This window comes from Bos indicus x Bos taurus, chromosome 11 (genome assembly GCF_003369695.1).
Source record: "Bos indicus x Bos taurus breed Angus x Brahman F1 hybrid chromosome 11, Bos_hybrid_MaternalHap_v2.0, whole genome shotgun sequence".
Taxonomy (NCBI): domain Eukaryota; kingdom Metazoa; phylum Chordata; class Mammalia; order Artiodactyla; family Bovidae; genus Bos; species Bos indicus x Bos taurus.
In genome coordinates, this window is record NC_040086.1 from 6142442 (window position 1) to 6168035 (window position 25594).

Here is a 25594-nt window from a genome sequence, read left to right on the forward strand (position 1 = left end):
AGAGCCAAGCACTGTGAGTTCACCTACAAGCAGACCTGAGGTCAAGTGGGCCAGAGAGGAGCCCACTGCTGCAGACACCTTCTCCAGGGAGTGGGCTGCCCTAATAACCCCCACCTTCATCTCCACATGCTCCTGAGGGTCGAGAGGGTGTTAGGTTAGCTACTGATGCAGTTACATTATACTCTGGAAGTCCTAAGGTAGGCTGGAAAGAATTAACTTTTTTCCAATGTAATATTTCTCAAATGATGTTGTTATGATGGTAGGCTAGAAAAAATATTAACACATAAATTACTTGTCAAATTTACTGGTGAACAAATACTTAGAAATTCAGCTTAAGAATTTTACCTGTCCTGAAATATCTCAAGGGTAGTCAAGTAGTAGAGAAAACAAATTTCGTTTCCCTTCTGGAGACTGAAGGAAACAGCAAAAATTACAATGAAATGCATCTGGACTCACTGCAGTGGAACTGCTGAGAACAGGGCGGTTTATTCCCAGCAGGAGACCCGGCTAGGAGAACTCCTACACGATCAAGCTTTCCACTTCCTAAATCTCTGAAATTCATCCTCCCTTTTTCTTACACAATGCATTCTTTCTTCCTCTGGTTCTGCTTTAAAACTTCAGTTCTCACGTTTCTATCTTTGCCTCCCAGATTCTAAAAATGTACAAAAAAAAGACAAACCAATTCAGTTTGAATATTACCAATTTGGAAAAACATGCTTCTTTTTCCAGGTTGGCAAATTCAAAATTAGAAGCATCAATTCTTCTCAGTTAATCTATAAATTAATTCAACTATAATAAAAATTTTCATGGGATTTTCTTATACATGGTAAATTGATTTTAAGATTAATCTTAAAAAATGCAAAACAGCTCAGAAATTTTTTAAAATAAGAAGAATAAAGATGAGGGAATTTGCCTTACCTTGTGAATATCACAACATATTATTCACAAGTAATGATCACTAAACAACTGACAAGTGGTTAAATATTTGGGAAAAATAGTTCAGTTAAATCTTTTCTGAAGCTATGTGCATTAAAGATTTAATAAGCATAAAATACAAAACCACAACTGTTAGTAAAATATAAGTTAATAACCCCGAGAAAGACTTTCCTAAGTTAGCATTCTATCAAAGGCAGAATCATGCAAAGTATAAGAAGGCTGGACAAGATAAAAAACAAAGCAAAGACCAAAGAGCTCTTAGAACCAATATGAAAAAGTTAATTTTTCTATAGAAAAATAAATTAAGGATGAAATGGGCAACTCAGAAAAGAAATATAAATGACCAACAAATATGAAAAGAAGGTAGCTGCATCCGTAACTTTAAAAATGCAATTCTTTCTATTTTACCTATGAGGAGGACACAGACAGACAGGTGGTAAACATACACACTGAAGTTATCTCAGTGTTACTGATGATAAAAGTCCACCACCAGGATGTGGTTTACAGAAACTATACTGAACCCAGAATGCACTAGTCCACAGCTGCACAAAATCACATGTCCTGTCTACAGATACAGAGTTTCGTACACTAAGAGGAAGAAACGGGTTACCACACATAAATTATATTCTCCTCCTCCTCACACACAGAAAAAATCTGAGATATATTTATCGAAATGTTGAAACAGTATTGTGTCTGTAGGGCTAAGACTGTGGTTTCCATTTTTCCTTTATATTTTTCTGCACCTTATGTGCTTTTTCACTTTCATTTAAGCACTGGTAACACCACTGTGTTTGCTAACCGGCCAGTGACTCACCCAGCAAGGCTGTGTTTTCACCTGCATCCTCTTTAAAGCTGGCACCACAGGGTGGCACGGGGTCACTGGTGGAGGGCGACTCGGAGCTGCCGGCGTCACTTCTCTCACCGTCCGGTACCGTGAGACTCAGATCTGCAGCCGAGACACCCCCAGGGGGAGATTCTGGGGCAGTCACCTCCTGCACGTCCTCAAGCTCGCCCTTGAGAGTTAGAGCAAAGAAAACACCTTTTCTCAATAACAGCACCAAGCTTATCTATCATCATCTGCTCATAATTCAAACAAACTATCTAAACACCAATATTGCAAAAAGCACATCAGTAGTGTCTTCTTAGCATCACCAGAAAGTGAGTTACTTCTAAGTAGCTTTTCATGGCCTAAATGCTTTTCCTCCAAAAAACCATTTTTCCCCTTGACACAAGCGATGCCACCTTTTAAACTACTTCCTGAGCAGCCTGGCTGGCTGCTGAGCACTGAGACCAGGGCCCTGAGCTTGAAAGACCGCCCTAACTGCTGCCAGCGGCCAGGGCTCAGGACAAGCAGGCTCCTGATCATCAGGGGTGCAGACTGCCCCCCTTCACTCAGAGAGCACCAATTATTCTGCACAGGGTGTCTGTCTGCTCCCAGTGTGCCTCCACTTCCCCATGAGATCAGGAAAGTGGGTACAGGAGGCCCTACAAGCACCCCTGCATTGAGTCTCAAAACCTGGGGGCCATCCAGAAACTTTTTTGAGTAACGCCAAAGTTGTGATGGACGAATCTGCTGGTAAAAGGCCGACTGGGGGCGGGTGGGTGTTCCTGTGAACCTGGGCTGAGACTGAACACCGCACAGCCTAGCTGCCGGCTCCACTTCTGGGGTCCTCAGGGCCAAAGGCACTGCTGTTCCTGCTGCCGGCTCCGCCTGTGTTCTAGAACCTTCTCCCCACCCCTGGACACCGCGTGGCTCACTGCCTTCCCACAGGCACCCCCAGAGAAGACGCCTGCCACACCAACCAACAAGTCCTGCTGGGCTGCCGTCGCACCCGCGCTCCCACTCAGCCCACCCTGATCTGTTTTTCCAGGTACCTGTCTGAATACCTGCCAGGCTGAACTAGCTGCCTGTCTCAGACCCCACGTGGTCACTCGCCATTGACTTGTGATATTCAGATCCATTAACATGCAGCTCAAATGTCCCTCCAGAAAGCCCTCCCTGAACGCTCCCATTGCTGCTGGCAGGGTCAAGGCCTCCCCTGTCTGTGTCCCACACTCTCCAAACAGGCCTCCTTGGCCAGCGGGGTGGGGTGAACGCCTGCCCCCCCGCCAGCCCAGATGGCGGAACTCCTAGGAGCCAGTGAGCAGAAGCGTAGAGTCTTGTACAGCTCTGTCTCTCCAGAGCCACGTCCAGACCCAGCACTGCACACCCCTGATAACGGCCGGCCCCAGAGCAAACACGACAGGGACAAGAGGCATGTCAAAGCGGCCACGGCTGCAAAGTCAGGCGCCACCCTGGAGTCTGTGAGGGCCAATGGCTGCTCTCACTGTGGTCACTTTCTCCCTGTGGAAATTAGAACTAGTGACCACACGAGAGGAGAGTGTAAAACTCTCTACAACTCAATGCAGGAGGCTCAACGGGTCTAAAGAAAAAGACAGATCTGTCAAAGAATTTAAAAAATAAATAAATAAAGGCAAGACAAGTTAATTTCTTAAGTGTGATTTCAAATTACTGTAAGTTTCTTCAAAACAGGAAACAAGCTTTCTGGGAACACATATTCTAGCCTCCTGAAACTAACGTTCTGAAAGCAAGATAACCTGATGTAAAATCAGTCTTGATTTTTAACACGTGAAATATACGTAGATACATTTCCAAAAACAGTCTCAATGCTAAGGTCAATGGAATGCCTTTTCCACAAATGTTTAGAAATGAAAAGCAGGTCTAAAGTTACCAACTAATGAAGACGGCAACTCAAAAGGCGTTTCAGAGTGAATCTACAGAAGGAAAAGCAGGAGGAAAACTGCCAGGAAACTGCCTGTTTAATCCCTGGCTTCCACTGTTTAAGACATGGTCCCAGGAGGGCTGGGTGAGAGAGGAACGTGCCACGGTCACTAAGAAAGCCCAGAACACCCGCCAAGCTGAGGAGAGCCGCCAGTTATCAAAACCTACCAATCAATGAACATTAGAGATTCTAGAGCAAAGACACGCTTTCTAGACATCCAGGTGGGTAAGGGCCCAGTAACACAGTTCTGCCTCCCTCTCTGTGCATCCACAGTGAGGCCTCTGCAACTCACACTTAAACACTGTAATTCACCGAAAATCACACTGGTTATTAAGACAGTGCGTGGTCCCTTAGCTCTCTTTTAAAGATATACTGAATTGGAAAACGAAAAGTATTTTGAAGGGGGCCTGCAGCCTTGAGGGCTGATACAGTCACATAAATTCATTATCATAAAAAAAAATCTCTTTAGTAAATGTTGCAAAAACATCTTATGTTTAGCAACAAGAAAAATATTATCTGATATTTAAATTACTTCTCTCAAAGATCTCTTGGGACAGTAATAGATTATATCTAGACTCTAAAAGTGTAACAATCTAGGAAAACCTGTTTTCCCTCTTTTGGGTTGGAGACTAGTTAAGAGCTTGGACCCTGGAATTAAGCAAACTTACACCTGAAAGCTGATAACCCATCACATCACCTGTGACTTTAGGTGAGCGACTTCTCCCTAAGCTCGTGCTTCTGGTTTCTAAAGGTGGTTACTAGAACAGCGCTCCCCTCTCAGAGGGGCCAGGAGTCAATATTTTGACGTGCGTAAGTCATTCAGTGCACAGCTGCAATAACCTGCTCTCTTTCACTCCGCCCTCCCGGCTCTGTTCTCTGAGCGCAGCCCTGTGACCAGCTCAGTACGGCAAAGTGATGGAGCACATTCGCTGCAGGAGGAATTTCCCCTGCGCTATCTGACTCTGAAACCCAAGTATCGGGAGAGCTCGTGTCCAGACGTGCTAGCTTTCGCTTCCTTGTATGTCAAATGTGCACCTGGCTCCTTGCAGGTCAGATGTTTTACAATAATTATTTCTACGACACTGACCAGCATCTACAAGACCCTGCAGAGTGTTACAACATATAGCAAAAATACCACTCTAAGTATGAACTTTAAGCATACACCTAGTGTATTATTCGATAAGCCTATAAGTTCATTGATTTTTGGGGACTGTCTTAAGAATTTACTTTTGATATAGAGGAAAATTTCTTCAGGAACCAGAAGAATCCTAGAAGGAGCATCTGGTTCACTCCTCCTGCCTCTCTGGTCAGGAACAGAAGCAAATCACTCAGGGAGAATGGGGGGCAGTGGGGTGAGGGGAGCAGAGATTGAATATAAACAAAAACGTAACAAACCCAATATCCCAGGGCTTTGATGACATCAAGTTTACACATTGGACACGTGCGGTGATCCAAAAGCCATGGGTCAATGCATATTCTATGAAAAATATGCCTAAAAAAATTAAGTACGTGTTAATGTCTTAAAATAATTGCTTATACCTTATAAAGGAAATAACACATCCTACCAACTCATCTTCTTGTTTACAAGTTAAATGTCATCATATCAAAATTCCAGTGTATCCACTTACCCTGGGAGGTTATCTGTTCTACTTTCCAAAGTAAATGGAATTTGGCATTGAGAGGGAAATTCCCCCTTCACTGAATGAAAACAGCATGGTTTATTTCTGTATCATGCTGGAATGTATTTTTATGTGCCTCTGTTAGCCTTTCGGGAATGAATGTGACCTAAGAAACTGAAGAGTAAACTTAACAGTGACAAACTAATAAAAAAATGACAGTATCTTCTATAAAGTGACTCCAGTAGAAACACAACAAAATATCAATTAAAATATTAAAGTTATCTTTGGGTTGCAAGTTAAAAAAAACACTTATTTTTTGTCTTAATGTATTTTTGTAGCATCTACATTTCTCTAGAATGAACACATTAGTTTCGGAATCCAAAAAAGAAATCACATATGAATTTTCTTTTACTGAGGTCTTCGCTGGCTCACTTCCCCTCTCGGGTGATGAGTCTGCAGTTTATCTGTGCTTCAGGTAAGCAGGTGTGGAGATGAGAACCACACCGGTCAGGCTCAGAGGCCAGCTGTGTGATCAGATGCTATGACTGTGAACTAGAGCCTGAGGCCCCTCTGCACCTACCCCAAAGGCTGTTCTGAGGAGCCCACATGCCACGTGGCTACTAAGGTAGTGGGCACTATAAATCCTCAGCAATTTTTCATTATTATTACTGTCGTCACTGTCTAAAGACCTTTTCTTCAAAGGGAAACCTGCCAGGACAGTTAAAAACAACAGCAGGTAAGGACGTACGGTGGTCCAACCCAGCTTGTCTTGTGACCTATTCAGCCTTAAACTGAAACTGACCCAGAGGAATAGTTTTGAGAAAAATAAATATGTTGGTTCCATTGGGAAATCAGTTGAAATAAATCACAGGAGAAAACTGGGGTGGGCTGGGGGCAGGAAATGAAAACCCCACTAAGGCGACCAGGATACATGCACATTCAGGAGACACTCAGCTGTTTATGACCCGAGTGCAAGTCCCAGCTCGGGCGTCAGGAGCATCTCCATCTTCTGTAGAAGGAAACCTGGCTGCTCACTGTGTGGCGTTCAAGTCAGAAGGACTTGCCTCCAACCAACCTAGAATAATAATTCTTTTCTGTTTTCATCAGGTTCTACAGGACCCCGTCAACTGACACCGACCCCACTTCACTAAGTACCTGGCACACCAACCCACATGAACTCCTGCAGACTTAAGTTCACTATCTTGATGCGGGGAAATTAATTTTCTTATTCTGATCCTCGTTACTTGATGTCCTCCACAAAACTCCTGAGAACTTTATCTCCTATAAAGTACTGGTATATACTCTGAACACTCGCAAACATGAAGTGAGGCACAATTAAATACTAACTTGTGACCTGGTTCTAATCGGTGCAAAGCAGAATTTAAAATGACCAGCTTTAAAACATAGTCTCTGTACACCTTTCTGCTGACAAAGCAATTTTTAAAGAAAAGTTATCAAAGCATCTCATGATTAAAAAGGAAACAAATTTCTGTTGCTAAAAAAAAAAAAAAACCTAGTTAAATAAAGGAGGAATATTTATTTCACACAACCCCAAAAAGAATCCAAACTCAGGGTGCAAATAACAGCAGAGCCTAATCTAAGAAAAAAGGCATCTCCATAGAAAAATAACAGATAAAGATACATAACCAGGAAATGTCTTTAAGGATAACATTTCTAATAAATGACTGGGAAAATGTTCACTAGTTTAAAACATAAGAATTAAAATATTTAAAAGCTAAAAAAAAAAAATGTTAATAACAGCAGAGCCTGAGCCAGGCCTGCTGACTGTCCCTGGCCTCTCCCCCAGGGCCTTCACCTGGCCAGCTTCAGTTTCCTTTCTCCCAACATGGCAGACTCTCTCCATTGATAAATGTACAGTATAGACCCCCAGGACTGTACTGAAGCCTCCTTGACTACAAGATTAAAAGCCAATCTGCAACAAAAGGAGACAGTGGGTCTTAATGGTCACCTAAAATCTTCAAGCAAAACAGTCTTAAAGTAAAACAGTACAAGAGGACCTTGAAGACTTTGAGCTGCTTTTCTAAGAGGTGAGATGATCACAAGATGTCACCTGATAGTAAGATCTTCATATCCTGAAAGACATGTTAACTCTTTGGTCAGAAACCTGAAACCTGTGATTTTTTAACATCTCAGAAAGTAAGAGAACGTACTTGCATGGCAAAATTCTGATAACGTCCCTTCCTTTAAAATTTTCAATACACACTGCACAACTTTCAGCATCGACATCAATCCCCTGCAAAAAAGAAGAGCAAAGAATTTGCTGTATTCTTAGCAAATAGTATGTGCTTCCGTGGTGGCTCAGACTGTAAAGAATCCTCCTGCCAATGCAGGAGACTTGGGTTCAAGCCCTGGGTCAGGAAGATCCCCTGGAGGAGGAAATGGCAATCCACTCCAGTATTCTTGCCTGGGAAATCCCATGGACAGAGGAGCCTGGCGGGCTACAGTCCGTGGTGTTGCAGGGCTGGACAGGACCAAGCAACTAACACTAGTAAATAATATACTCCTGGTAAAACTCACTAAACAACAAAATCTAAACAAAAACAAAACTCACCACAACTCAACTAAAACAATGATGAATTCTAGTCTGTATTGGTACATCCTGAAATTATATACAGATAATTTCTACTTGGTATTTATCTTTACCACTATCAAGAGATTTTATTTTTAAAAGAATTTGTCTGAAAAGGAAAAAATTTCATTGTCTACCTAATCAGACACGAATAATGTTTAAATAAGAAAGGAAGAAAAGTGAAGTCGCTCAGTCGTGTCTGACTCTTTGCGACCCCATGGACTGTAGCCTACCAGGCTCTTTCATCCGTGCAATTTTCCAGGCAAGAGTCCTAGAGTGGGTTGCCGTTTCCTTCTCTCTCTAAATAAGAGGCTGTTCATTTTTTTAAGTGACCATATTTTTAAGGGCTGTAGAAATGCAAATGCATGCTTTTTTATATTTTTTTTATATTTTATATTTTTTATATATTTTTTTTATATTTTTCAAATATAAAATTTATAAAGAGAATGAATATCTAATAAGATATACGTTTTCTGGAATCATTGGAAATATAATACAAAAGAGGTTTCATTAGAATATGCTAAAGAACAAAGTTATAACTTGTAGATGAGAACATGCAAAGTTATAACCCACAGATGAGAAAATACAAAGGAGATACTTTAAGACCAAGTATCTGAAAATATTCACTTCACTAGTGATAAAAGAACCACAAATTAAAATAAGTTACCTTTTTTTTTAAAGTCACTACGTCATGTCCAACTTTGCAACCCCATGGACTCTAGCCCACCAGGCTTGTCTGTCCATGGGATTTCCCAGGCAAGGGATCAAACTCACATCTCCTGCATTGGCAGGTGGATTCTTTACCACTGGGAAGCTCGAGTTACTTTTTCCTACAGCAAGTTAACAAAGTAAAAAGAAACAAAAATCTCTGGGGAAGCAGTCTTGTGACACAATTTCAGCTTCTGAGAATCTGTGGGTCATGACCTTTCTGGGGGGTGTCAGCTCATCCCACTTCCCTGGGTACCACCGAGATCTGTCCACCTGGCTTCAGCCCATCAACCAAAGTAATAAGCATGGCCGACCTGGTCACCTGACCCAAATTTGGCCAATGAGTTTCTCTCCTCCAGGACTCTGGGATAGGGACTCAGTTACCAGTGTCTGTAGCTTTAGCAAGTTAATTTTATGGAACACAGCTTCAGAGTCATCATGTAATTATTTTAAAGTATCTTTAAGCACATGGGTCACTTGTTAACAAGCAAGCAGTAAAAACTGATTTTATATGTGGATACTGCTATCAAAGACTGCACTAAAATTAACTTTGTCACTGAACTTAAAATTAGATGTTTCAACTAGACATTATCATGTTTTTTCACATGCCAAGAAAGAACGATGAAATCATTTTTACTTCCCTAATGGTCTGCAAGCTTATACATTACTGTGATTAAGTCCATAAGAAAAACTAGGAAATAACCAGTTTCCAGAACTCAACAAGATGCAGATTTAAGAAAAAACACAGTCTTTATGTGCACAAATTAAACATGTAAGATTGCCAGAAAATCCAGTTAGATACCTCATGGATCATTTATGGAGGTTTCTTTTTTTTTAACTATTATTTCTGACAATAGTCTGTAGAAGCATATTTTCAAAATTGTTCTGTACAGGAAGAAGGTAATATCAATTGACTTATGTTCTCAAAGACTTTATACAGCAAATTACACATATGAATCTATGTCTTCTCATACTTAAGGACAGATTTCCTGCCAGAGAGTAGAACACACATTTTAAGAGGAACATAAAAGTATGCTTATCATACAACTTCTAGCAGAACGCACAGCCTGTCTCAAGATACTTGCTGGGGACTCTCTCCCCAAGGGGGTGCTTCCCTGATGGCTCAGCTGGTACAGAATCTGCCTGCCAATGCAGGAGACTTAGGTTAGATCCCTGGATTGGGAAGATCCCCTGGAAAAGGAAATGGTAACCCACTGCAGTATTCTTGCCTAGGAAATTCCATGGACAGAGATGCCTGGTGGGCTATAGTCCACAGGGTTGCAAAGAGTAGGACATGACTGAGCAGGCATGCACGCACCCCACGAGCACACGCGCGCGCACACACACACACACACTCTCTCTCTGCCTCCCCCCACTCCGCCAGGGACCCTCGTAATTTGTAAATCATATGTTAATCTACCCATGAGATGCGATTTTTTTTTTTCACTTTTCCTTTTAAATACAGCCACATGGAAAGAAACCTGGACTCTGCACCAAGCCTGCAAGTTCACTGTTACTACAATGTAAGGCATCCGGGAAAGAATGCAGCCAACAATGATTCCTGGAGTATCCTAATGGTAAATATTCCACAGGAACCGTCAATATCTGATCCCAAAGCTTTAAAATCAAAGGTCTATAAATGTAATGAGTGCTATCCTGAAGCTTTAATCCTTTAAGTAGGTCACAGGAGGAGATGTGAACCCAAGGGCACTTGGGGATCGGAGGCTGCAGTGTCGGCGTGGACCAGGTCTCAACAACTCATGGAGGAAAAGAAAACCCAAACGATGGAACCCGCCCATAGCTATGTCACCTCAACGTTTCACAGCACTGAAAACGGACCATTAAAAGGATAACTATTCCTGCATTAGCAACTGTTTTCCTTGTAAGGAACCTACCCTCTAAGAACATGAGGTTCTGAAACTTAGGATTTATTGCAAAAATGCTTCTGAACTCTGCTATGAGTTTGGCCTTTTAGAGACTTCCCTAGTGGTCCAGTGATTAGGACTCAACATCTTTTCTCCTCTTCTCCGTAAATCCGTCTTTTCTCCCTGTAATTAAGGGAATTAGAGAGAATGTACAGAGTATAAGATTTAACAGAGGTGGATTTAAGCCTCAGTGTCTGGTAGAGAGAGGAACATAAACTATGTTCCTTCAGAGTCACCTGTGTCTGACTGACTGCACCATCCAGTCTGGCAGCAAGTAACCAGTATGGCCACCTGAACATCTGACATGCAGCCAGGGTGACTGAGGCGCTGAGTTTTCAGTTTAATTTAGTTCATTTAAATTCAGACAGCTGTATGTGGCTAGGGGTACCTTCCTGGGCAGCACAGGTATAGAAGGCTCTTCACATACACTGGAGTGTTCCAGTCAATTTTTCTTTAAAATAAACACATATGTCAAAATTAACAAACTAGCCAAAACTCCATGATCAAAACTATTAGCTGAGACATACAAATGGATTGGTATTTTATATATATACATATATATATATATATTCTAAGGTTTTTTAAAAAAAGTAGACCATTTTTAAAGTCTTTATTGAATTTGTTACAATTTGCTCTGTTCTATGTTTTGCTTTTCTGGCTGAGAAGTATGTGAGATCTTAGCTACCCGACCAAGGGGATCTAACCTGCACCCTCTGCATTGGAAGGCAAAGTCTTAGGGAAGTCCCCAGATTTATATTATAAACAAGCAAAAAACAATCATGAAAATATTACCTTTTCTCCATGCTTTACAGTATGAACAGGAAGCTGCCCAATAACTTTCTTTGTTTCTTTTCTATGGCTCTTAGGGAAGAAAAATATTATTATTATTGAAATGTTTAAGTCACTATTTTAAAAATTCATATAGTGTAAGCAAGCTATGGTAAAAAAGTCATAAAAAGCAAAACTTTGGTGACCACAATGAAATAACTTAAAAAACAACAACAAAAAACTACCATTTAAGTCCTAAGGTACAGAATAGTCATGTGTAACCTAGGAGCTGTTTGATCAAGAATACTTATTTTCAATTCCATGCCTGAAGAAGAAACCAATCTTACGTTTGATTATTGGTAAGAAAGTAGTCAGCTGAGGACGGGGCTCCATACACTCATCTGTGAAGGCCCCTAAAAGGACAGAGGCTCCCTGGTCAGAGGCAGAAGGTGACCCAGCAATGACCATCTGCTGCCTGAGCAGCCAGGAAGGGTGGTTCTCAAGACAACAGGTGAGTGTGGGGCCCACAGGGCCCTGCTCTGCTGCGACCGAGGCAGCACCCCCGCAGATAAATGGCTCTGAATGCAGCTCCACTGAGGCAGGCCCAGTTCTCTTCCAAAACACAACCATGTCCCCCCCAACTTCATGCCTTTTTGTCATCCCTTTATGTCTGGAAAGGAGAGAGGATCTTTGCAGGACTGAGAGGTGACCTGACTTCCTACAGCACATAAAGTTGAATATATTCTAATTTAAAACGTATTTAAAAAAACTCCCATATATCGATGACTTAAATATTATAAATAATGAAATTAAGGGTGTTGTCTAATAGTTTCCAAAAAAATACACAGGAAACATTTACAAATGATGTTTTAAAAAGCAAAGTTAAAGACAGACAGTTACCTGACTTCCGAACTGTGAGCCGGTGTATAGGAAGCGCTGTATATAGTAAAATATTAGCCAGGCCAACGAGATAATCATCATGGTGATGAAGGCAATGGCCACAAAGACCACGGACTGAGCGCTGATGAACTCCTGGACGTGCCGGGTGCCCACCCCGATGGTAACGGTGACCGGAATGTCCTTCTGCACAAGTTCCACAATTTCTCTCCCTTTTGGGTAGCTAACCATAATGACCACTATGTTTCCTGTTCCTTAGTAAAGAACAAAGCAATCAACAAGAGAACACAAAATAAGATATGGAGAAAGTATGGTTCCACGCACATGTGACTGAAAACTGTGATAAAATGGACATAAACCCCAGTTACCAACATGGGTGACCAAGGAGAACACAGACTGATTATATAAGAAGCAGAATAAATCACGAAGAACTACCCCCTCGAAAGCAAGAGCCCCCCCCCCCCCACTTTCTCCATTCAGTTTCACAAGAGAATTCTACTCTCAAATCTTTAAAGAGCAACATACATAAGTGGTCCACAGGAGATTTTATAAAAAAAAAAAAAAGAAGTCTTAAAGTTATTTCTAGCATAATTAAACCAAACATGGTTAAAAAAAAACAAAACACAAATACCGATTTCACTTATAAATATTAATACAAACGCCTGAACGTGCCCATTAACTCAGGGAAGTAATCTGAGAATTCCTACTCTGTTCAATATTATTTCATGTGGTTCTGAATGCATGAGCAGGAAAAAAAAGTAAGAGAAATAAAAAAGAAGGGATATAAAGTCCAGTTTTACATGAATCTATCTATAAATTGGGCTTCCCTGGCGGCTCAGATGGTAAAAAATCTACCTGCAACATGGGAGACCCAGGTTCGATCCCTGGGTTGGGAATATCCCCCAGAGAAGGAATGACAACCCACTCTAGTATTCTTGCCTGGGAAATCCCAGGGACACGGGAGCCTGGCGGGTTACAGTCGATGAGGGTCACAAAGAGTTGGATATGACTGAGCAACTTACACTTTCATTTTTCATCTGTAAGTTAATCTTTAGAATTATCAATGGGATTTAAAAAACCCTAAAAATTCTGCTTCTAATGTTCACTTAGGGGAAAAATAATCAAGATTAGGAAACCTTTATAAACAAGAAAACTTGAACTAGCCTTTATAGTCAAAATAATTAAAACAGTGTGGTAGTAGCATATGACAGCCCAGAAATTAGACCCCAAAACATAAAAGAATTCAGTAAATGACAGAAGTGGATTCCAAATCAAAGGGGTAAAATGGACTATGGTTTAAAAAAAAAAAATAGTACAGGTACAACTGAGTACCATCTAAGGATAAAAACGATGAATCCTTTCTTCACAACTTAAAGCCAAAATTGAATTCTAAAAAAATCCAAGATGTAAATATATAAAAAAGAAAAAAACTAAGAAAAGCCAGAAGAAACATGGACATTAAAAAATAAATAATATTGAAGAAAAACCTTTCCAAGTGTGAAAAGTCCCTTCAGAACTTCTTTTAAAAAACAGATTGTAGCAACTAACCAATTATATAAAAACAAAAATTGTCTGTTCTGACTAAAAGAAAGCAAAATCAAGGACTCAAGATCAAAAGAGCAAATGGCCAGCAAGGGGAAAATACATCTAACATAACAAAGATAAAAACTAATTTCCTTTAAGAAAAAGAGCAACAGAAAGACAAAGAAAATGAAGTGAGCTTGCAGAAAACACAAATGGGTTTTGTTTTTGAAAAGGCAATTTTAGTGAGATATAATTCACATGCTATAAAATTCACTCTTTTAAACAAGTGTACAATTCAATGTTTTTGTTTTTCAGTTGTTAAGTCATATCTGGCTCTGCAACCCCATGGACTGCAGCATGCCAGGCCTCCCTGTCCATCACCATCTCGCGGAATTTGCTCAAACTCATGTCCATTGAGTCAGTGATGCCATCTAACCATCTTATCCTTTGTTGCCCCCTTCTCTTCTTGCCTTCAATCTTTCCCAGCATCAGGGTCTTTTCCAGTGAGTTGGCTCTTCGCATCAGGTGGCCGAAGTTTTGCAGCTTCAGCATCAGTCCTCCCAGTGAATATTCTGGGTTGACTTCTTTTAGGATTGATTGGTTTGACCTCTTTGCAGTCCAAAGGACTCTCAAGGGTCTTTTCCAGCACAATTCAAAAGCATCAATTCTTTGGCACTCAGTGTTCTTGACAGTCCAACTCTCACATCATACATGACCACTGAAAAAAACCATAGCTTTGCCTAAACAAACCTTTGCCGGCAAAGTGATGTCTCTGCTTTTTAATACTCTGTCTAGGTTTATCACAGCTTTCCTTTCAAGGAGCAGATGTCTTTTAATTTCACCGCTGTAGTTACCATCTGCGGTGATTTTGGAGCCCAAGAAAAGAAAATCTGCCATTGTTTCCACTTTATCCCCTTCTATGTGCCACAAAGTGATGGGACCAGATCCCATGATATTAGTTTTTTGAATGTTGAGTTTTAAGCCAATTTTTCTCTCTCCTTTTTGACCTTCATCAAGAGGCTCTTTGGTTTGTCTTCTCTTTCTGCCATTAGAGTATCATCTGCATACCTGAGGTTATTGATATTTCTTCTGGCAATCCTAAATCCAGCTTGTGATTCATCTGGCCTAACATTTTGCATGATGTACTCTGCATACAAGTTAAGTAAGCAGAGTGACAAAATACAGCCTTGATGTATTCTTTTACCAGTCCATTCTTCCGTGTCTGGTTCTAACTGTTGCTTCCTGACCTGCATACATGTTTCTCAGGAGACAGGTATGGTGGTCTGGTACTCCCTTATCTTTCAGAATTTTCTAGTTTGTTGTGATCTACACAGTCAAAGGCTTTAGTGTAGTCAATGAAGCAGAAACAGACGTTTTTCTGGAACTCCCTATCCCCCTGCATTGGAAGGTGAACTCTTAACCACTAGACCACCAGGGAAGTCCCTTTTCTAAGTTTTTGCTATCACAATTTAAATGTTCATCAACAAGAAAACCATTATATAAGTTATAGTATGTGTATAGACTGAGGCAGCAGCTCTATTAATACTGATGGCAGTCAAGACAGAGGAGGAAAAAAAAAGCATCATGCAAAAAAAATTGTGTGGACAAGAGGTCTATGTGGTCATATCAATACAAACAGCCCTGAAGGTCACACAAACACAGGGCACCAACTACCCTGGTGGAGGTGGCGGGGGAGAGCGCTGGATATAGTAAAACTCTCTACCCTGTGTACGTATTATCCATTCGAAAACTAACCTAAAAAATACATTTAAAGACTGTTCTCCAGCATTACACTGAAACCACATTCTAACACTATTTTATTGTGGGGAGAAATTTAATTCGTAGCAAATCCGCTGTGGCCCTCGGCCGTGGGGATTTAGTTACTGAAACCTCAGAAGAGCAACCTTCTAAGGTGGCTCCCGTCTCGAAGCCGATGCTGTGACCCAGCCCTAAAAGTGTCACTTGGCAAGTGCCATGGCTGCCTGAGTGCTCGCACAATGATCTACGTCATCCCTGGGGAGGCTCAATAAGGAGCAAGGCATTTCCTGCCTTCAGGGAAATAAACAGCTAGTAGCTGAGAAAGACAAATACAGAAGCAATTAGGAGAACTACACCATGTATGATTACAGGGTGCCTTGTAAGCTGAAGACCCTTTTCATAAATTAAAAAAGCTTCCTTTAATGGAAAATGTCAAGCACATACTAAAGTAGAAAGGACAGTACAGTGAACCCCACGGACCTGTCTCCATGTTTATACAGAAAACAAAACGTTTCTATGCTATGGTTACAGGTACAATTTCTGTACTCATAGAACAATCTTTGGTTGTTAATGCAGAAACCAGCTCTCAAGCCTTTTCACGTTTGTGCCATCACTCGAGGCAGAAAGAGACGAGTGATCATTTTACAGACCAGGGCTGAGACATCTTCAAGAGAATTGCTCAACGTGACGCAGCACCTGGAAGAGCCAGTTCCAGGGCCTGAAGGCCCGGCTCCTCCTCGCGCCTCCGCCTTCCCCCAGTGAGTGCGGGGTCGGGGAGGGGGAGGGGAACACAGGCTTCGGGACCACCAAACTGGGCTCCAGCCTGCTCCTGACAATTCACGCCTGGGTCCTCTGAGACTGTTTCTTCAGCTGTACAATGGGAATGACAATTTTTCTATTTGGACTGTTGATTATTGAATGATAATATGGAATAAGGAAAAGCTGCAGAAACGAGGTGATCATATTTTCTGGGATGGGAAGGAACTTTCCCCTGGGCAGGGAGTGCATTTTGATGGACAGGAAGAGTTTATCAAGCAAAAAGAAGGGAGGTTTTCTAGGCGGTGTACCATCATAAAAGCATATTTGCATTGGTGACTGGTCTGGTTTGCTTAGTGACTCAATATACATAAAGGTATCCAGTTTATCTCACTACCTCCAGTGCCTCATGCAGCTTGGCACATAGTAAGTGTTTAATAAATATCTGTTGCCTAAATGAGTGAGAGATGGCGGATGAGCTGAGAACACCTGAAACTTCAAGGGAGGGGCTGCAGAAACGCTCTGGTTATCAGAAACATACCTGGAACAGAAAACATCTCCAGTATCAATCTCAAGTTTTTCCCCTAAAAAATTCTTAATTCACTAAGTTACAAGAAATCATTAAAAAGTAATAATACTGTGCCTGGGCTGAGGGCTAAAATTTGCTACATTCTAAGTACAGAGAGTCCCTTGGACAGCAAGGAGATCAAACCAGTCAAACCTAAAGGAAATCAATGCTAAATATTCACTGGAAGGACTGATGCTGAAGCTAACGCTCCAATACTCTGGCCACCTAATGCGAAGAGCCCACTCATTGGAAAAAGACCCTGATGCTGGGAAAGATTGAGGGCAGGAGCACAAGAGGGTGATAGAGAATGAGATGGTTGGATGGCATCACCAACTCAACGGACATGAATTTGTGAAAACTCTGGGAGATAGTGGAGGACAGAGAAGCTTGGCATGTTGCAGTCCATGGGCTGGCCAAGAGTTGGACATGATTTAGCCATTGAACTATTATAACAGCAAGACTGCCTCTGTGAACTACTCTATTTTTAAAATATTTACTTAACATTTATTCATTTGGCTGCACCGAGTCTTCGCTGCAGCATGTGGGATCTAGTTTCCTGACCAGGGATTGAACCCGGGCCCCCTGCATTGGAAGTGATGAGTCTTAGCAACTGGACCATCAGGGAAGTCCCTTCGGGAACTACTTTAAATCATGAAACTCAGAATGAAGACTTCCATCCCATGACTGGCTTTTCTGAGACGTGTTGGGGGATGAATGGAGGCAGGGCAGCAGAGCTCAGGGTCGCTGGGTGCATGGCCCCCAGGGGTGCCTAGCACAGGCCCCGGTCTGGCTCTGCCCTGGCCTATCACTGCCTCCCTGGGCCAGTCTTAGGGCCCTGGCGGCCTGAGAGAGCAAGTCACAGCTGATTTCCAAACCAAAGAGCTGAATTTCCTCACAGAAGGCAAAGATGCTCAAAGTCTTGGGACAGGGGAAGAAAAAACCCTTTGAATGTTTTCCTTCCCAAGCCTCGCGTTGCTACCAATCACCAAAAAAGGTCGTTATGTGCAATGCCCACCCCTCCCCGCAAACCACCACCAGTCACTAACTCCTGGAAGGCCGTTTGTTGTATTTCTAACTTAGATGTAACTCAAGGTCTTGCATAGAGTACATGACCATAAACCTTCTTGAAAAATAATAGTTCCTCTTACCACCCTGTTAAAAACAAACAAAATATGTTAAAAAAAAAAAACAAACCTGTCTTGGTCTACAGCTTCAGAATTCTGCAGGGTCATGAGTCTAGTGTACCACTTCTCCTCCCTAGGAAACTATTTAAAGTAGATTTCAACATTCTCTTGAAGGAGACGGGAACTACTAAAATATTTAAAGTGGCGGATTAGATTTCTGGTCTAGAAAACTGATGCAGGCAGCAAGAAATGTATTTTATTCCTTTGCTGTTCACTTGAAACCATCACAACATTGTTAAAGGTATTTGTATACCCCGATACAAAATAAAAAGTTTACAAACATAAAAATAAATAGCTTCCTTTGGAAGGAAAAATACATCAAAGATACCCAATGGTGAGAGGTTACTATTATAATTTTACTTTAACATGCCTAAACATAAAAACTAGTATGCTTTCGTAACGGTAAACTTAACAATTTGTAAATGTATGTAAATATGACTATAAAACTATTAAAAGTAAGAAATTTAAAAAAAAATGCACTTAAAAGATCCAGCATGAGAATCCCATGACCTTTTAAGTTTTCTTTTTTTCCAATAACATCCACAGTCTCTCTGTCCTGCACCCAACATGGAAAAATTACAATTCAGCACAGGTTCAGCCTTGGTGTCCAGCATCCCCACACCTCTGTGTACACGATACAGCAATGCCTCTTACGTACACTTGTTTTTATTCACCTGCTATAGAGTGTCTTGGGCTTCCCAGGTGGTGCTAGTGGTAAAGAACCTGTCTGCCAATGCAGGAGACATAAGAGATGTGTGTTCAATCCCTGGGTCAGGAAGATCCCCAGGAGGAGGCCACAGCAACCCACTCCAGTCTTCTTGCCTGGAGCACCCCATGGACAGAGGAGCCTGTCAGGCTACAGTCCACAGGGTCACAAAGAGTCAGATACGACTGAAGCAACTTAGCATGCACACACACATATAATGTCTTGGTGAGTCCCTCCTCCTCACTACACAACGACTATTGTTATTAGTTTTTGTAGCTCCAGCATCATACGCGATGACCCAATAGAATGGTTTCTGTATGAATGAGTCGGCCTGAAAAACTGGTTTCTCTTCTGGTATTATCCTTGAACTGACCCAAGGTGAGGAGAATATGAGACTCCCTTTGCAGGGGAAATAGTACATGGAATATGAATGGAATGGAAACGTCTCCAGAACGTGAGCTATCATGCAAAACACAAATGTCTTTATGGTTGGCTGGGATGAGTAATGAGGACTCAAAAACACATGCAACTCTCGTCTCAGAATTTCACATTTTGTTTTGGAGAAATCTGGCTTGCTCAAGAATATTCTGTATTTGTCGAGTATAGCACTCAACAATCTGCAGTTTTGCTAAATGCAATACTTCATCTCAGGCCTTCAGTCTTGGCCATTCTTGTCGCCCAAAAGGTCCTACAGCTTCTCACACAGCCCCCATACCACATTCACCCAGAAACCTTCAACTTAAGCTGTCCTTCACAACCCTGTCTGCCTGCTCTCTGGGAACAGTCTGAGTTAATCCCACCGGCTATGAGGCTGTAGGGCACCATCTCTTCCTAGGGCACCAAAATACAAGCTAAACTCAAATCTAAATGTTTAGCTCATTTGTGAGAGCAAAGCATTCAAGATCACTGAGCACCACTCACTCATAAAACACCATTTCCCACGCTCTGCAAACACAGAGCGTACATCTCTCTTAAGCTAAGGGACTTCTTATCATGTGTCATCTCCCGCCACCCCCACAGTGGCCCCTTCCCCAAACACACCTTTCAGCCCTGCCAACACCTGGCCTCAGTAAACTGCTGACACAAGGAAAGTGCCAGTCTAAACAGCCACTCAAGACGTCAGCTGGTGGATCGGCCTGTAATTAACTAGCAGTCACCACATCAAGGCCAATCCTCTCTAAAGGCTTTCGTTTCAACGGCTTGACTTATATCAATTTTTACTCTTCTTGGTCAAAATAGCCTCTAATCACCTTTGCAAGACCTACACTGAATGCCCCTCCTTTATGCTTTCTAAGCACGTGGGCATATAACTCTGTTGAGGGCCCAACCACATGGCCTGGAAAGGTCTGTTTATCACTCCACTAAGCCATGAACTCCTCATAGGCTGATATGTGTCTCAGGCATTTCTACCCACAAGCAGGTGCCATACGTAGCCCAGACTGGCCACTCTCTATTCATCTGTCAAAGGAAAGAGAACCAACCTTGGGCATTACAATAACCGTCCTTACAGTTAGGGCTGTTACAGTCCTGATAGAATATTATCTTAAAATCACAACTTATTTTGGAGCCACAGTAAAATACTGACTTAAGTCCACAACATCTTGTACTGGATTTTAGCAGTCAAGCAACAATGTTTAAGAAAAACTGCTGACGGGCTTCCCTGGTAGCTCAGTGGTAAAGAATCGGCCTGACAATGCAGGAGACATGGGTTCAATCCCTGATCTACGAAGATCCCATGTGCCAAGAAGCAACTCATTTAAGCCCTTGCCCCACAACCACTGAGCCTGTGCTCTAGAGGCTGAGCCCAGGAGCAGCAACTATTTAAGTCTACACCCTAAAGCCCATGCAAGAGTATGTGTGCATGGGAAGTCGCTTCAGTCGTGTCCAACTCTTAGTGACCCCATGGACTGTAGCCCGTCAGGTTCCTCTGTCTATGGGATTCTCCAGGCAAGAATACTGCAGTGGGTTGCCATTTCGTCCTCCAGGGGATCTTCCCAACCGAGGGACCAAACCCCAGTCTCTTATATCTCCTGCTTTGGCAGGTAGGTTCTTTACCACCAGCGTCACTTGGGAAGCCCCCGCAACAACAGAAGCCACCACAATGAGAAACCTGCAACTAGAAAGTAGTCCCCGTGTGACACAACTAGAGGAAAGCCCAGCAGCAGTGAAGAACCGGCACAGCCAGGAAAAAACTGCTGAAACTCTTGAGACCTGGGAGGAGATTATCACAACTGGAGTTCAGTAGCAGCCACCTGACCCATGTACACAGACCCCCAGTATCCACAGGAACACTGAGAACCACGCATCAGTGGTTTTTACCGGCTCCAGCCACATTCTGACAAAACAGGAAAAACTAAAGTCTGAGCTGCTGTCAAGGTTCTGTGTAACCTTTAAAATTCAAGTCTTCAAAGCCAGCTCCTCTTCTGACTTAATTCCATTTACTCCATTCTTAATTCCAATCCATTCTCAAAAAGACATGACACAGTTGTACCCTTGTCCCTGGCGGGACGGAGTTTTCAGAATGGAAGGGACCTTCTTTTCCATTTCTAGTCACCAACACAGCACAGGCCCTTATATTTCTGCTTGGACTAGTCAACAGACTAAGTGGATTTCAGCTTTTCCTCTGTGTAACCCACTGTTACCAAAATTCGTCTCTTTTTAAGTCAGCAGTTCAAATCCGGGATGTTACTGTCATCCTCTCTGCCCCTGGACATTTGGCAATATCTGGAGACATTTTTGGCTGTCACAACTGGAATCCTGTGGATACAGGCCAAGACAGGCCCCTGCAATAATGATCTGGCCATAGATTGCCTTGTTCCTGGGGGCCAGTCATTTCAATTCTTTCAGTCTCCTTATCCGTAAAATGGGGTTAAAGCACCTACCTCAAAGGGCTCTAGACAGAGAACTGACTCTGCACTGGGAACTTTCACACTTTTTTTTACAAAAAACTGCTAATACTGTTACTTTTGTCTCTTTCCTCAAACAGAATTAATCTTACACTGAAACAGACTGAAATGGACACCGAGGTTGGTAACAGAAGCTTGCACGAAGATTTAAAATGAGCATCAGTGAGGGGCTTTCTGAGCCTGGATAAATTACATGTCCATAAGATAAGCAAGCAAGATTGCTGAACCACGGTTAGAAAAGCGCGATTAGCCTGGAAGGATGTTAGTGTCATTACCAAAAAATGTAATAAACACATTTAGAAAATTGTGGATGGAAAAGAACTGCCATGGAAAAGAGAAAGCCCACAGGAAGCTGCAGACTCAGAAGTGAAGGCAAGGACCCAGCATCGGACAATCCTAGCACACTGCCCTGGCTTCTCTGACAGGACCCTGTCCACAGGATGCGTCTGGAATGCTGTGTGAACTCTGACAGCACTTCTCATAAGAGTTTTGCAGAAACAGGGACTTGGGTACAACAACAACTGGAGTAACTGCACCAAAGGTGCTGCCTTGCCCAATGCCACCGCATGGACATCTGCTCCCATTTCCTCCCCAAACCCACTTCCTCTCTGTTGCAATTGAGGAATTCCCCTCTCTTCTATCAGAAGTCAACCTCCCCAAGAATCCTGGACATAGCCGCCATCTTTCCCTGACTCTTTCAGTTACCTCTTCTCCACCACCCAACTTCAAGGTGCCTCACTCACTATGCCGTTCATCCCACCTTTCCCCAGCTTCTACCCATTTCTCAGCACCTCCCCAGCCCTCGCCATCAACCCTCTTGAAAGCATCATTATAACAGTCTCACTTCCCCACCTCTGAACTGACTTCCATTCCATCACTCTGCTAAAACAGGCCAAGTCCAAAGTCACCCTTCTGTTCTCATTTTACAGGTATTCTGAACTTGCATTCAAGAAGCCAAAACCGAACAAAAGTCAAAAAGCACATGGGTAAAAAGGATGTCTGACTTGCAGCAGCAGAAACTTTAAAGATTTTGATCCCAGGAAGTTCAGAAAGAGTCTGATCTTAGAAGGCCGTCAGACTCTATATCAGTCGAAGGGTACTTGGAATTTCAGTTCTGAGAATGATGCATGCCTGTGTGCTAAGTTGCTTCAGTCGTGTCCGACTCTTTGTGACCTTATGGGTTGTAGTCCACCAGGCTTGTCCATGGGATTCTGCAGGCAAGAATACTGGAGTGGTTTGCCCGCTCCCTCCTCCGGGGATCTTCCTGACCTAGGGATTGAACCTGAGTCTCCTGCATTGCAGGAGGATTCTTTACCACCCAGGAAGCCCTTTCTGAGAATGAGAACCCTTGCAAAATAAACCTTTCAAACTCTCTTAAGTGCTTGAAGATGTAACCTGTTGACTCAGAAAACGGCCTGTGGGAAGGGTTGCCTAGCTAAGAACAAAATCTTTTCCTGCATGATCACTTAAAAATTTTTCATCTAAACTCCACTCAAGGAATCTGACAATGGAGCCAGTATTACAACCTTCTATTTAGCAAGTGAGAAAACATACTCAACTTAAGGCCGGGTTTTAGGACTCAGTTAAATCCAGACTGTCTCACTTTAAAGTTTAGAATACTGACGTACATTATTAAAGTGAAGAAACCAGTGTCACCGAGCCACCGCCTTACATGGTGAAGGGACTGCCAGGCCCTGCAAAGCCCTGGAAACGAGCTTCCACTCCAGCCGCATCTGGCTTTGGGAAACACTGAATGGCAAGGGACTCCTGATTAGACAGACTTTCCGCCGGTGAGAACCAGAATCCTCCTCATGCGAGTTTTAGTCTTCCGTTCTCCCCACAGCCCTCCTTCCTGCACAGGGCACCTTTCACCTCAACGGGGAGATGTAATTCTGTCCGGAGACTCGCCTCCCTCCTTAGAGAACCCGGGGTCACATCGAGCCAAGCTGGCGCTACCCTCGCTGGTCCCGACGTCCGGAGCCCATCACCGCCGCCCCTCGGGGTCCCGGCAGAGGACCTCGCGGCCTGCTGGGACCCCAGCGCACGGCCGCCGCGCCCGCCCGTCCCCGCGCGCTGGCGGCTTACCCGCGTGGGACATGGGCGCGGTGAGGTTGCCGTGGCGCTCCTCGTTGTACAGGACCACCGCCGAGGCGTTCCTCCGTGCCGCCGCCAACACCTTCTCCTTGAAGGTGCAGCCCCCGCGAGCCACCAGCGCGACCCAGGGCGCGGCGCCCCGGCCGCCGGGCACGAGGAAGCGAGTGCCGGCCTCGCAACCCTCGGGGTCGCGGTCCTCCGCGCGCGGGACGCCCACCAGGCCCCGCGCGCCCTCCTTGGGCGAGCTGTCGCCGAAGCGGCCGCTCTCCGAGACGCTCCTCACGCTCCGGTTGGTCTGCGGGTCCACGTACTCGGTGCTCACCACAGCCGAGAACCACTCGTGAGCCCGGCCCCGGGCCCCGGGAGCGCACAGGGCCAGCGCCAGCAGCGCCAGCGCGCCGCGGGCCTCGGGCCGCCGCCGCCACGCCATGGACGCGCCGCCGGGCAGACCACAAAGGGACCGGCCGGGAGCCGGGCGACTCCCGGCAGGGGCCGGAGGGCGCGCGCAGACGAGGCCGCCGAAGAGAGCGGAGAAGCGGAGCGCCGCTGCCCAGCCGGGGAAGAGCCAGTCCCGTCTGCAAGCGGCGCCGCGGCGCACGCGCACCTGGAGGAGCGGCGGCAGGGGGCGGGGCTGGTGGGCGGGGCGGCGGCGCACGCGCACCTGACGGAGCGGCGGCGGAGGGCGTGTTGTTGTCGTGGGGGCGTGGCCTGCTCTGGCCCCTCCCCCTCCCTGCGCAGACCTTGGCGCCAGAATCGCGGGCCCAGGATTCACGAGTGTCCTAGAGCATCTCCCTTTACCTACCGCCCAGCGGATCTCGAGGAGCGGGTGTGGGCATATCACTCCACGGCTTGCGCCACGCCGGGCCCCAGTGGCCAGGGGCCGAGCTTATGCAACAGGAGCTCCAGTGCCCAGAAACCTGGGGAAGTGACCCCCCCCCCAACCCGCACCCCGCCGCGAGAAACGGGGAACTTCGCGAGCCGGCCGAGAAGCGTGGGAGCGTAATTGTGTAAAATCACTGAGCGGATGTTTATGAAGAATTTATTGTGTAAGGCACGTGCCAAAGGCCTTGCTTGTCTAAAACACTGAAAAACAGCTTAAAAACTCCAAAGCTGCACAAATTTTCCAGATCACTTTTGTTGCCGAATTTCTAAGGCTAATTGATTTAGGTATTTCATGTATAGTCTGTAGTTTTGAAGTTAGTGCATCTGACTACTTGTTTAGATGAGCACTTAAGTGGTACAGCAGTAAATAAAAAGAGAAAATTACTTTTAGGAAATAAAAACTGGGTGATAGTCCATATGAAATTGCCCTGGAAAGGAAGCCTTACACGATAAGTTTAGTACACTGATCTCTGACTCATCTTCCTTCTTTGCACAAGAATCTATAATTGCAGGAAGTAGGTTGCTGTCACACAAAGCATGGTGTTAGGCTTGACATACTCTTCTGTGTCCTCTGTTGAAAGGCTTTCTTGGACTGCATTTTAAAACTCTGCTCCAAAATTCAGCCCACAACACAAGTTTTCCTTGAAGTTGGATCTCCTTTCCCTTAACCACTAGGAAACTAGCCTTAAAAGCCTGAAAGGGGACTTCCTTGGTAGTCCAGGGGCTAAGACTTCGTGCTTGCAATGTAGGGGGCCCAGGTTCAATCCCTGGTATGGGAATTAGATCTTGCATGCCGTAAGTAAGACCGGGAGCAGCCAAATGAATAAATAAATAAAAATAAATATTAAAAAACAAAAGACTTGAGGCCTTCCCCTTGTTCCAAGCCTAAAATAAAGGAGATAAGGTATGGTGGTCATGGCAGTGTAGGACCCCCACCATAAGCTCTACAAGCAAAAAAATACTCGTAATTCCCAGAAAAGGTGTTTATTG

At 43.9% G+C, this 25594-nt stretch overlaps 1 protein-coding gene across 4 annotated transcripts in view; it reads right to left on the minus strand.

The window, feature by feature from the left end:
- The window catches only part of RNF149 (ring finger protein 149), a 35624-nt gene extending 11312 nt beyond the window's left edge, over positions 1 to 24312 (minus strand). For 2 of the 4 annotated variants that reach the window (XM_027554715.1, XM_027554716.1), the window contains exons 1-6: positions 23714 to 24312; positions 12230 to 12480; positions 11354 to 11422; positions 7510 to 7592; positions 5115 to 5211; positions 1751 to 1949 (exon numbers count right to left, since the gene is read on the minus strand). In XM_027554715.1, coding sequence (XP_027410516.1) covers positions 1751 to 1949; positions 5115 to 5211; positions 7510 to 7592; positions 11354 to 11422; positions 12230 to 12480; positions 23714 to 24152 — 1138 coding nt within the window. In that variant the 5' untranslated portion in view covers positions 24153 to 24312. The remainder of the gene's footprint in view (positions 1 to 1750; positions 1950 to 5114; positions 5212 to 7509; positions 7593 to 11353; positions 11423 to 12229; positions 12481 to 23713) is intronic. The other 2 variants (XM_027554717.1, XM_027554718.1) reach the window with 2 other exon arrangements.
- Between the last annotated feature and the right edge of the window lie 1282 nt (positions 24313 to 25594).